Source organism: Podarcis tiliguerta (genome assembly GCF_965153285.1).
Source record: "Podarcis tiliguerta genome assembly, chromosome: 11".
Classification (NCBI taxonomy): Eukaryota; Metazoa; Chordata; class Lepidosauria; order Squamata; family Lacertidae; genus Podarcis; species Podarcis tiliguerta.
In genome coordinates this window covers 10638070-10652194 of record NC_139544.1, presented here as the reverse complement: position 1 = coordinate 10652194, position 14125 = coordinate 10638070, and the positions used below count along the sequence as shown (strand labels likewise).

Here is a 14125-nt window from a genome sequence, read left to right as displayed (position 1 = left end):
ATTCTCTTATGAGTCCATGAGGTGTGGCTCAGGTTAGCTCACATTGGAATTCAGAGAAATCAATTTGTGCCAGCATCCCCAACTACTATTTGTGTTAAACTTTCTATAGAGAACAACAGTGCAGTCTTACCTTCTGAAGCTTTCAATCTGGTTTCTGTCATACAGCCTGATTGTTTAAAAACCTAGGAGGAAAAAAAAACTTGAACAATTACAGATTGTATTTCTGGATAAAAGCTTCACCCGGTGTTCAGAACTTGTACTGTATTGTTCTCGTGCATAAAGAAATTTAGAAAAAGTGTGAGTTTTTTTGTTCCTCGTAATTATTTTATCCCCTCTTACTCACTTCTCCATTTGTAAACAAGTTTCCTTTTGCATTTGCAAACAAGTTTCCTTTTTCCTTGAAAGAAAGTTTCAATTTGATCATATTTGGTATGCATTCAAGTTAAATATAGACTAAACATTGACAATTTTAACTGCATAATATCATTTAAAAATTAACAGCTTTGTATAGCATAATTGTAAGATGGTGATGGGTTATTTTGGAAGTTTCAGCTAATGCACTTTAGATGTGGAGTTATTGTTTGGGTAGATTACAGTGAGTGGCCTTTAACCTCAGCCGTTGGACGGCTGAACGCAGAAGTCCATTTTTGTAACTTTATGTCAAAAGCTGTGGAATTCCCTCCCTACAGATATGAGTCTGGCACCCTTTTTGAATAGCTTTCATCATTTTGAGGATCCTCCCCATTATTCTGATTGTAAATTGTTTACTGGTTTTAAGATAGTGGTTTAAAATATGCCCTGAGACTTTTAATCAGACCCACTGAAAATAATGAACATGGCTGTTAGGTCCATTAATTTCAACAGGTTCTACTCTGAGTAAGCCTTAGTTGGGATACAGCTCCTTATGATGAAGTGAAGCTAATCAGTCTAGATGATGCCGATAATCTCTTTTGAACTTGGCTGCCACAATATATGATGAACCGTCAAGCCAGAACTGCTACTGCTTATTGAACCTTAAATTAAAGGTTTGAGAGCTACTTGGTCCAGCTGTTCCAAGCAGGAAAGGGGGCAACATTTTTCTAATTGACCAGGATCATAAGCAGAGAATGTCAATCAATATGTACTTGATTTTAAGCTTGAAACATATTTCCCGTAGCTTCCATATTGTTGCTTGATGAAATGTTTTGCTGCACTGGGAACACAGATCACTGGACCCGGAGCTCGGGTCCTGCCAGAAAGAAGCCATTCATTTGACTAAAACAATGCTAAAACAGCCCCCACCATCTGTTATAGCTGCCTGTTGAAACCCCTATACACCATAGCTGTTCATCACAGTGGCCTTTTCTGACACAAGAAGAGACTGATGAAGATGCTATTAAGTCTCTGGTGCTTTATTATTATGATCAATGGAGTGGCCATGCCTCTGGCACATATTGGCACTGGCAGATGCAGTAAGTCTGTGCCTCTCAAAGTGCTTTTGGAATGTATCTCACTTTCCTGAAGCACCACCCATCCCCTGTCAACCATCTTTACGGCAGGTGGATATGCGAAGGTTCTTGTGCGTCATGGTATGGATGTTATGGCACAGAAGAATATGGGGAGGGAAGCTAATAGGTTTTAGAAACCATGCATAACTCCACCATCAACCATGCACTGTGGATTCTTAGTCAGCTTAACTCCATCCCTTGCCTACTCCAGGAATGCCCTGCTTTACTGGCAACTCCCACCCACCTACAGTTTCGGCAAATGTAGCAGGAACCTTCATGGCAGGCTAGGTCTTGCACTGGTAGAAGCCAAGAGAACAAGGCAAAGGGCTGCACTGCCACCTTTTGTGTGTTCAGACCCAGAGACCTCCCCTTTAAATAAAGACACATTTGACTCAAATTTTAATTTTGGTTTTTGGCAGAATTTAGGCCACAACTTTATTGATTACAGAAAAGTGAGTGGTTGCATAGGATCTGGTTCGACTATCTCCCTGCACTCTTGCAGGTAGCGCTGACCCAGAGCTCTATCATAGGTCAGCCAAGGGTGAACACCTGAGGCAGGTGGAAAACCTGGGAACAGACTCTGTTCACTCCCCAGATGCTCCCCTGGACTCAGGCAGGGGCACAACCCCCTCTCAGGGGTTGACCAAACCCAGTTGAGGCCCTGGATTCACTTAACAGAATACCCTTCACATAGGGGTGGCAAGACCATTCTCCCATCTCTATCACATGAACCAATGCCTATCCACAACCTTACAAGTTGTGACGAATTGCTACATGGCAGGCGAAACCCAAATGGCCACAGCCAATCAGCCAAGTGGGGGAAATTCCTGCCGTGCCCTGTCCCAACGACAGATGACACACAACTGCATAGCAAGGTCAATAGCAAAATGCCCTAAAATTAGGGAGAGGTGGGCGGGTGTTCTGATGCACGAGCTGAAAGAGGAAGCTCTGGGACACATGCATGGGTTTATATAGGTCCCTCCATCCGTTTAGACTGCACCCCATTGGCGAGATGAAACCCAGCAACGAGGGACCTACCAATTGGGTGTTGTGGCTGTCCAATAGACCCACCCACAACCAGGAGATCAGTCTCCAGGTCTCACTGCAACATGTGCCCTCTTTTAGGGAGGACACGGTTTCCAGCAAAGCAGAGTTCTGCTGTGGCTTGGTTATTACTCAGTTCCTTGTGATTTCGAGATAAAGCAAGTTTCTTTATATTATTCACATTTTGACACCGCATGATTGGCCACCCACCTCTGGATATTTCCGCTGCGAACGTTGTTGTTCAGGAGGTGAAGAGAAACACGCACTCAGTCATTTTCTATTTAAAGGAGCGTAAATGCTGTTTATGCTCCTTTAAAGAGTGGTGCAGCTTTGTATGTGTGAATTTCATCGGTTTCCCTCAGATTTGAATGCATGTGTTGTCTAGGCCTGGGAGATATATCAATATATCGCCCAGGACTGGCATGAGGATCAGATTGTGATGTCGGCTTCACTCAGCGGTATATCGCTGGTGAAACCACCACCGCTCCTGAGTACCTCTGCTGGCAGCGTCCGCTAGAGTTCCTTCCTCCAGCGGCGCTGCTAGCAGAGGGACTCAGGATCAGTGACAGTTTCACCAGCGATATATCATTGAGTGAAACCGCCATCGCACTCTGCCCTCATACGATGCAGAGAGAGAAACAAGCGAGGTGCCAATAGAGCTGGTTCCTCCCTCTGCCTCTTTAAACTGCTCGACTGAGGAGTGTGCAGCTGCCATTACCTCAGCGCTGGCTCCCGTGAGCTGGCGGCAGTGTGGGGGCTCCATGAAACTGTTCAGCTGAGGGGAGCACGGTTGGCGCACGACACAGTGATCAGTTAAAGGAGCCCCAACTGAGATGCACAAAGCAACCCTCGGAATCCTGCTCCTCACGGACGAGTCAGCAATGTCTCGGCAACACAGTGACTATATACATACGTAATAGACAATCTTTATAGAATTCCTTCAAACCACAACAAGTACAAAATGAAATCTTTAGTCTCAAAGTCTCTGAAAATCTTTAAATGAAGTGAGGTACCAAACTCTGTACGATGAAAGACAAGCTGTGAAGCTTTGTGTATTCAGCAAATACGATGTCCAACATTGAACAGTGATTCTGGATGTTGACTACTGTTTCGTAGAATTCTTCATCAGCATGGGGGGAGGATATAGAATTGCTTCATAAACCCATCTTATTCCGAATGAATGTATATAAATGAAAATATCAAATCCTGTGGTACAGTGCTCATGTAATAATGTAGTCACTGCTGAGCATTTGATATTTTCATTTACAGTGGTACCTCGGGTTAAGTACTTAATTCATTCCGGAGGTCCGTTCTTAACCTGAAACTGAAGTACCACTTTAGCTAATGGGGCCTCCTGCTGCCGCTGTGCCGCTGGAGCACGATTTCTGTTCTCATCCTGAAGCAAAGTTCTTAACCCGAGGTAATATATCTGGGTTAGTGGCGTCTGTAACCTGAAGCGTATGTAACCTGAAGTGTATGTAACCCGAGGTACCACTGTATATACATTCATTCGAAATAAGTTTCCTTTTTCCACACCGCGGCATATTGCCACACCACAATGTTTGGCTGTTGAAAAGCTGCTATCGCCCAGCCCTAGTGCTGTCTATTCCGACCCCCACCCCGACAAATGTTCACGTTTCAGATAAAATGCAAACAATGCCATTATGTTTGTGATGGAAGATGTTCTCTTACAGCTATTTATGAGCAATCGTGTGAAGCCTATAAGCACAGAGGGAACACTTCGGGCTTTTACTATATCGACTCAGATGGGAGTGGGCCCCTGGGACCATTTCTTGTATATTGCAATATGACAGGTAAGGTGATAAACTCCCTTAACTCATGGCCGTCTCTGCGTGCATGTTCATTACATTGAAACACAATCTATCAAGTAGGAAGTGTACCTATTTTGGAACTTGTGAGTTTAAAGAATGAAACAGAATGAAGGTGACTTCTCAGCTCAGAATATTGGAAATGAATAAGGCAGGAAAATTACAGCAACAACGTAGGCTCAGATTGTGAGGCTACTATTTCCCCCCTCTGTAGCACCTTTCATAAGTGGGTTTATCTCATACTCAATTTTCATTTTCTGAAGAGTTTTACTTTTGAGAAGTTAGCACTTCAAGTATGCAAAGAATTGAGAAAAAAGCTTTTACTGAAAAGATTACCAAGTTTATTAAATACTTGATTTCCTTCTGTACATTTCAAACGTGATGTATAGTGCTGCAAATGCATCCCCTCCTTATCTTTATTATGTCATTTCAGGTTATTTAATTTTATTTTATTGATTTGCCTTTTACAGCTGGGTGTTTAAAAATGATGGGCACATCTTCTTTTGCAGCTGTAATCAGCCAAAGTTAAGCACATTAATTTCAATGGGGAATTAAGTGTGTCCTTTTGAAATCAATGGAACTTGAATTAACCCAATCTAGCCACTGATCCATATTCCAGGCATTTATCCACAACTTCTTCCATTATATTGGAATGCCTGATTGTGAACAGGTTTCTTTTCCATGGCAGCTGCTGTTGGTACTAGCATCCTAAGTCTATTCTACTTGAATAATTTTAGATTTTTATATGCATTGAGTATACTGGCATTTGGTTTCTTTTGATACTGGAATGGAGGCAGAAATTGTCCCTCCAGCTGCACTGGACTGCTGAGACCCTGCAAGCATCTGGGAAGCCCCGGGCAACTGTAGAAATTATTTTCTCCTCCTCTCCAGCTCAGAACATGGACCTGGAAGGAGAGCGGAAGAATGCCCTTGAGCTTACAGCACAAAGGAAGGGACAGTGTCTTAATGAACACAGAAATGCCAGCCAAGAATTGCAAACTCCTCTCTATCTCGTTTAGTGCCCTGTGCATGTACATTGAAATTGGCACAACTTTTGCCATGCCTCTTAAGAGAAAGGGAGATACAACTACACATTAATTTTTGACCTGATCAAAGAGGGGGAGGGGGTGCAATTTAAGCACTCCGGTGATTTTAGACTCCATCAAAAGGCCAGCCCTCTGAGGTAAAGTGCAGTTTGATTTATTCCTGTATACCAGGGAACAGCTGCCAGTTTTTTCATCAGTCACTCCTTATTCAACACATTAAGCAAATCTCATTGATCAGTTCCTCACCGAGAGATGCAATCTGACAGGCTGAATCTTCAGTATTTGTTTTCTTTCCCTGTTTCCTCACAACTGGTATTCCCTTTTCCCACTAGCAGCAATGGAGGCAGATGCCCAGATTTCTTACACTACTGCCTTGTCATTGATATTCATGCAGTTTTCTTCTCAGGCAGATGGAAAGGGAGGTGCTGATATCCTCTTTTGTTTCTGGGGGGTCATTTTCAATACCACAAGCCTGAGGTCCACAGCTTCAAATCAGATGGCAAGAATGTGTGCACGGAACGTTTTTGTAAGATGACATTTTACATCTATCTATACACAGAGCAACATTTTGCTCACCTGATTTCTTCTGGACACTTTTATAGGATATAGCTATCTCTGTTTACTCAGAAGCAATTCCCACTGAGTTCAGTAGGCTTGCTCCAAGGTAAATGGGTATAATTCTACATCCTTGAAAATATCGACCCAACAACACAAATCTCCCCATTCCTGCTACAGCTGATTTACATGCCTTTTAAAAAATATTCCTTTTGCTGTCAGTCATTCCTAAGCTTCCATAAATAAAGGAAGCTTAAGGCAAGGTGTTCCTGCAGAATAGTTAAAACACTTAACTGTAAAATATTGATTCAGTTTCTTAGGAGACACGAAGGCTATAAATAAATTCAGTGGACTGGCTAAGATTATAGCAGTGAGCTCTTACATAAGGTAGGAATCGAGCAAGGGCAAGGGATAATAAACTAATAAAAAATGAAATTAGACAAAATTTGCCCTAAGATATGCTGAGCAGCAGGTTCTAAATTTGACTTTCCTGTCCAGCAAGCAGCCTTCCCTGTCAGTGCTTTCACAAATACAGCACTGTGAGTTGTTCTACACTGTTCTGCAATGGAGCATTGGTCTTTCCCACTTCACAGGACATGCTTTTGTCTGATGAAACTGTATGGACAATGAATGCCATAGCAATATCTAGAGGAGATTGTTAACTTCCATTCATGGTGACTAACAATTGCAATCACCTCAGAAGAAGGCCCCATTGAGTTCAGTGGAATTTACTGCCAGCTAAATGTGTATAGGCTCGCAGCCTTAAATATCACTGCCTCATATGAGAGATGCAAAGTGAAGCTGCATTATTTTCTTAACATGCAAAACTGAGTTATGGAAATGATATTTTACAGAATGGATTGGTTGCTTTCTCCAAAGCGTATTCAACGGATAACCATTATGCCCAGCCAGCTTCTTTTACAATCCAGAAAATTATAGAACAAGTTCCTGCAGGAACTCAGCAGTGCTCAGCTGGTTTCAGGACTTTGTATTTCTCAAACAGGAGCCACACAAAAAAACTACACCGCTGCTTCTTAAATTCTCCCCATCTAAACTCCTCTAATTTTTGAGTTCCAAATGATATGGTGATGTTTACAAAAGCTGAATTCTCGGTTCTCCAGTTTGCTGCAGCTTTCGGTTCTTGCAAGTACAGTAGTCTTCTCTCTGGCTCACACAAGCAGACATTGATAATATTCTACAAATAGCATTCTTATAATCATATGCATCAAAATCAGGGGTCAGCAAACTTTTTTAGCAGGGGGCCGGTCCACTGTCCCTCAGACCTTGTGGAGGGCTGGACTATATTTTGAGAGAGAAAAAGAACGAATTCCTATGCCCCACAAATAACCCAAAGATGCATTTTAAATAAAAGGGCACATTCTACTCATGTAAAAACACACTGATTCCCGGACCGTCCACGGGCCAGATTTAGAAAGCGATTGGGCTGGATCCAACCCCTAGGCTTTAGTTTTCCTACTCATGATCAAGATTATATGTGTATTTCCGCGCATTGATAAAACAGCACCCACAATCCCCACACTTAATGTGATATTATCAGTTCCATCAATATTTTTTTAGGGTTGTTTTTTTTAAAAAAAAGCTGTTGTTTAGGAATCAGACTCACAATCTCAGTGCAGTCATAAATATGATTGCAACGAAAATGCTTTTCTGCAGTGTTCTATCAATGGCACTCCTACTCTCCAGCAGAGCTGAGTTGGCAAAGTCCCCCTTTCTGGGGAATTTGTGAGATGGTCTGTCCCTAGGGGTATTTACCTTGGGGATCACAGAGGCTTTAGGCCCAAGAGGATGAAGCATCTGGCTGGATATTTAAGCCGGTTCCACTCCCAGCAGCAGCTTCTTCTCATTTGTAGCACCCTCCCTCCCTTTACAAGATGGGTTTTGCCAGCTGCCTAGAATAGTTTGGGCACAAGGACGCCTGATTGGCACTTGGGACTCCTCGTTTTCTGCCTGCTGAGCACTGTTGGGTTGTCCTGATTGACCTTTCGATGTGAAGTTAATTATTCAGTTTGTTGGGCTTAAAAGCAGGACTTTGTGTACAGGCAGCCTGAGGCATTTTTGGGTTCAGGGCACTCTTGGGTCACCTTCCACAGCCTTTGGCTTGCGAAAGATCCTTGGGGATGCCCTTTAGGCTTGGTGTTCACACCTTGGCAAGCACAACCCAGTGGGGGTTTGGGTGCGTATGTTGGGCTCACATACCCAAGGCTCACTTAGCAAGGAGGGGAAACTTTCTCCCTGTTTCGCTGCCGAGCCACAGAATACAGCTGCTAAGATGCCCTGGGGATTGTAACGATACCCCCCTCCAGTTATTTGAAATCCACCTGGTTGTTCTTTTATAATTCAGTTAATTAGTTTTATAGATCTTCTGTTGTTATATTCAATAAGTATTTCACCATTTCTTTGTCTCTCGAGTCTTCTTCAATATGTATAGGAGCATCGGCGGTAATATAGAAGGAAGAAACAAAGGAATTGAAGCTTTTTTCAAATGCTGCAGGATGAAATTCTGTTACTAACATTAGAAATTATCCTAGTTAAACCCTAATTCAGGAGGAAAGTTGTGCAGGCCAAAGAAGGAAGGAAGGAAGGAAGGAAGGAAGGAAGGAAGGAAGGAAGGAAGGAAGGAAGGAAGTGCCATGGGGAAATTATTATTTTTTTCTTTGTTAAAGGCAATTGTTTTGGATGTGTTTATTATGCACTGCTAAGTGTACATTGGGTGTTCAATGTTTATGTGACTGCCTATTTTCTGTCTGTTTTGCAAGATACCACTTGGACAGTTATACAGCACAACAACACCGAGTTAACTAGAGTCAAAAGTGCTAATCGAGAGAACCCACACACTGTGTTTTTCAAATATGCTGCCAACCTAGAACAGCTTCAGGCTACAATTAACCATGCAGAACACTGTGAACAAGAGCTTGCCTACCACTGCAAAAAGTCACGGCTTTCAAATAAGCGAGGTAAGTAACGCAGACAAATCTTATTATGCTACATAATGTGTTATACTCAATGAACCACTGTAGATATTTAATCTTGCCAAGGTTATGGCATCTTGCCACTATAGTTTGCTTTCTTAAAAAAAGAATAACTTTTTAAAAGATTTAGCAAACAAATCCCCAACCTGTAAATTGCTGAATAGCTTCTGAACCAGAAAAAGCACCAAGGTCAATTTATAATGAGCTTCATTCAAAGCATTAACTACTTTCAAACTCAATTTCTCGCCTAATCCTACTGTTTAGCAGAAATTATAGCAAAGCTCTTTCCTGGCCTACATGTAAAGGACTTTAACATTTTGCCAACAGCAAAGTAAATATAGATTGTATCTTGATAACAGAGGCAAAGTACTGATGTTGAAAAACCCACACACCCCTTGTTTTTTTGTGATTAAAAACATGTCTGTAGATTTTCACATAATCATGTTTATGAAAAGAGAAGTATTACAAAACATTATTTTTTTAGTTGAGGGATTAGTTGCACTGATTTTAAGCACACACACACACAAATAGAGAATAGAGCATTATAAAAATGTCATAGATCAATAGTCTGCCTGCAATTTGGAAATGATTTCATGTGTTTGTGGAGCATTGGTTCCTTCAGTGGCTTTTAAAACCTTGGCTGTAAAGAAGTTTTTTCCCCTTTAACCTCACTGGATTTTGACTGGATTACGATAGCAGGCTGTAGGACCAAAGTTACTTTGCACTATTTGTGCTTGCATTTTGCACATGTGAATTTGCACACATGCCAGTCTTGTAAAGAAGCAGATTGTTAGCTTCTTCTTCTTCTTCTTCTTCTTCTTCTTCTTCTTCGTCTTCATCTTCGTCTTCGTCTTCATCTTCTTCTCATCTTCTTCTCATCTTCTTCTTCTAATTGGGTTTTATAAACAAGAATAATGTTATACAAACAGGTATACATAATAATAATAATAATAATAATAATAATAATAATAATAATAATTTGTATCCTGCCCTCCCCAGCCATAGCTGGGCTCAGAGTTGCTAACATCATATAAATGACAGTATGCATAATACAATATACAATATGCAAATAAAATAACATTCAACATTCATTACATTAATATAGAATAATATTAAACATCAGCATTTCAACATTAAACAGAAATCCACTCTTAACAGTTACAATAAGTAATTTCTAAACTCCAGTCAATAAAACACAGCAAACCACAGTGTACAACATAATACAGTACAGAATGAGAAGCAGAGACTGGAGGGTGGGGCAATGCAGGTGGAAAAAGGCCTTGCCTGATGTTTTCTCATGTCATTTGTATATCACAAAAATAGCATAATAAATGTGGAAAGATATCTACAACATAGATTTCATTATTAGTGGTCAATGTTTAAGTTCTTGGTTTATGAATTGCTTTGAACAAATATGAAGAAGGGGGGGAAAGAAAAATAGAGGGGGGAGTGGCAAGTGGGGTGGGGTGAGGTGAAGAGGAGGTAAGGAGAAGGAGCCCCCGGCTACACGGCGGTTTAAATAGGGTAAGCCACACACCCCGGTCAACTGGATTGGTCGGCCATGGGGCGTTTACGTGGCTGGGACTCCCAGTGACACAGGTGGCTTCGCCACCCCACCCCACCCCCATACACAGGGAGTACACATGGCCTGCCTGCAACCCCACCCCCCGGAAAGGGGAACGGCCTTCTAATGAAAATTCACTTGGCAGACCTGCCCTTTCCACCACTTGAGAAAAAGGGGCAGTATGAAACTACATTAAATTTCTCTTGCATAATTTTACCCCTCTCGTCCCTAGGATTGTATAATTTGTATTGAGTGCATCTGACAAATACAGCAGTTGAGTATGGCAATGAGTAATAAAGGAAAGAATGAAGATGTTATGCACTGAGTTGACTAGGATCCAAACTGCAGCAGTCTGATTGGTCCTAGAACAATAGGATCCAAATTGCAGCAGTCTGATTGGTCCTAGAACAATAGGATTCAGAATGCAGCAGTCTGATTGGTCCTAGAACAATGCAGCAGTATGATTGGTTGGCAGGAACCACCCAATCATGCTCCAGATATAAGTGAATCCACAACCTGATTGGCTTACAGTAGAATTCCGGAATTAGCCAATCATGTGCAGCCCATTGTGTAAATAATGTATATAAAGCAGATACTGTGAGGGGACTTTCATTCATTCATCCTCACCACTATGAGCTGAATAAAGAGCATGAAATCACTTTGCGACTCTGAGTATATTTCAGAAGATATAGCACGAACCATTCTTTTTAACTTAGACAGAAGCAATGAGTCAGGGCTCATCCATACTTCCACTTTCCCCATGCCTCGAAAGCATGGTAAGGGTCCAAGATATTTTTATCATTGCCTTGCTCCTTTCCCAGGAAAACCCGCTCTTTAGCTTTGAATTGGAACGAACAGCAATCCATTGAGAACCCAATTGCTGCTTGCTCCGATTGATTGCTAAAGGGTGGTTTTCCCTTGGGGGAATGCAGTGGGACGAGAGGAAATGTGGATAAGCCCTCTTTTGCTTTCAGTTCCTGCAGAAGCATGCAAATGAACTTTCAAAAGATGTCACATGCTAATATTTCTATATACTCTGTTTACTTTTTTCACTAGCTGCATCAAATCCACCTTTTCCTTTCATCTGATTATTAACATTCACAACCAAGGCAGAAGCCTGACTAATCACTGCTTTGTTATAATCCTTTAATAGCCTTACCCAGCTCACGTTATGCACAGGCTTCAGGTTTGCTTTTCCAGATAACTTGGTGGATTTCAACTAAAAAACAACACAGAGCTGGAGCCTTGATGCACAACTGCTCTGCAAGGATTCAGGTTCCATGCCCTATCATGTGCCTGAAGCAGGGGAAATATGGGATGAGAGCCAATGTCACAGCAGTGATGCAACAAAACTTCTCCTTTTTCTTTTTCTCTCCTCCTCTTTGGTCCACATCTGCTTCACAATGGTATCCAATTTTCTAGAGCAGGTTGGTGGAGGTCTGCAACCTGCAGTGTAGAACAGAAGAAGCAGTTATACAAGTGGCTGTGGCAATTGTATACTCTTTCGGCATGAGTCGTTGTTGTTGTTGTTGTTGTTGTTTAGCTGTATCCGACTCTTCGTGACTCCATGGAGCAGATCACGCCAGACACTCCTGTCTTCCACTGCCTCCCGCAGTTTGGTCAAACTCATGCTGGTAGCTTCAAGAACACTGTCCAACCATCTCGTCCTCTGTCATCCCCTTCTCCTGGTACCCTCAACATCAGGGTCTTTTCCAGGGAGTCTTTTCTTCTCATGAGGTGGCCAAAGTATTGGAGTCTCAGCTTCACGATTTGTCTTTCCAGTGAGCACTCAGGGATGATTTCTTTAAGAATGGATAGTTTGATCTTCTTGCAGTCCATGGGACTCTCAAGAGTCTCCTCCAGCACCATAATTCAAAAGCATCAATTCTTTGGCGATCAGCCTTCTTTATGCTCCAGCTCTCACTTCCATACATCACTACTGGGAAAACCATAGCTTTAACAATAGGTATGAGTCATAGTGACATGTATTCCAGGTGTTCATGGTTCATTTAAACACAAATTCAGAGTGGTGGTGGTAATGAACTAGGGGTATTCACATTGCTGGCGAGGGCAAGTGACATTGTTTTGGGGTTCAGCAAGTAAATCTGCAAGGTTAAACAATCAATTCTCACCAGAAGGCTAAGAAGAAGTTTATTATGCTATTTGTGATAGGGAAGAGCAGAAGAAATGTTTTATTGGTTTTTGCCAAATTTGTACATGGCTTTAGACTGGCTTGACATTGAAATTAACGTAGTACAGCTTGTTAAAATTTCATAGCAGTTCTATAGTGTCACAAAGCAGAGCTAGCTCAGGTTTTCAGATAGATAACTTATGTTGGCTTGCCTTTACCCTCAGGAGGACAGTTTACGGCTCTGCTCTATGAACATGCAAATTGGATTACATTCTGGAGACTTGGCTTATCTTTCCTCCGGGATCCTTTTGTTTGTGTGAAAACTCCACAGTAATCTGAGAATGCAGAACTCAGAAATGCACGCTCTGTTAGCCAAAACGTATTCACCCCCAATATCCAAAGCAAATTCCAGTCCACCTCCTTTACCAATAGTTTGTTCAAGCAAACCTGTTCAAAGCGCTAATACCTCTAGTTTGTCTGGAAGGGGGAAAGAGTGGGATGTGAGAGCATGTGTAGAAACTAGCCTACTGTACAAAGGGAAAATTTACATTTTTGGTCCATCAACTTTTTCCTTTGGCTGTGTACTACCTCCCACCCCCAGGCCAGCATATGAACCTTGGAAATTTGCCCAGAAAGGAATGTAGTCTCTAGGCTGAAAAAAGCTCCCAAGTCCCTGACATAATATAATACTTAAATCCCTTGATCTCAGTTGTTCACCTGACAGAAAGGCCATAGCTTGCATAGCCTTGCATTAAAAGTTCCCACATTCAATCCCTGCAAACTCCACTGGTGCACGCTTTGATCACATGGATGCATGCTTCAAAGTGCTTTCCATGTGCACAACTAGCACACCTTTCTGCTGCTGTGTTTAGATATTGCCATAGTTCAGTGATAGGGCGATTGCATTGCATGCAGAAGGTCTCTTGTTCATGTCCTGACATCTGCAGATAGGAGTGTGAATGTCCCCCGTTGAAACCCTGGACAGGCATTGCCAGTCAGTCTTACCAGTACAGAACAAGATGAAAAATGTGAGGTAGCTTTGTTTCTTCCTAATAAACTGAAGATGGACTGTTACTTGCACACTTCATCATCTAAGGCCATGTGAAAGGAAGAGTGAAATGTTTCATGATACCTGCTAAACATTCAGCATCCCATTCGCCTATTTGCATGTCTAATAAGTAGGCGCCAGTGACGAACCATAGCATATTCTTGATTTCAAAGAAGATCCAAAATCACAGTAGGATATCTATTATTTTTTTTAGATGTTTAAATATTCCCTAACTCTTTATAGTTTTCTCCCAAGTCAGAAGAAAATGGCAGAGAACATAGATAAGAGATGCACTCCAGAACCATTGAATTGTGGCATTTTTATATGGGTATGAGTGCAGGATTTTTAAAAATGAGATTTTTCGTAAATTATGTAGACCTTTTATCTGGATTTCCTATTCCACCACCACCGTCCCACTCAGGATAAGTTGT

The 14125-nt window shown here is 41.8% G+C and overlaps 1 protein-coding gene across 5 annotated transcripts in view; it reads left to right on the top strand.

Annotated features, from left to right (window-relative positions):
- Positions 1-14125, top strand: part of CNTNAP4 (contactin associated protein family member 4) — a 277455-nt gene that overhangs the window by 197446 nt on the left and 65884 nt on the right. For all 5 annotated transcript variants that reach the window (XM_083403660.1, XM_083403659.1, XM_083403662.1 and 2 more), the window contains 2 exons: positions 4226-4345; positions 8739-8936. In XM_083403660.1, coding sequence (XP_083259786.1) covers positions 4226-4345; positions 8739-8936 — 318 coding nt within the window. The remainder of the gene's footprint in view (positions 1-4225; positions 4346-8738; positions 8937-14125) is intronic.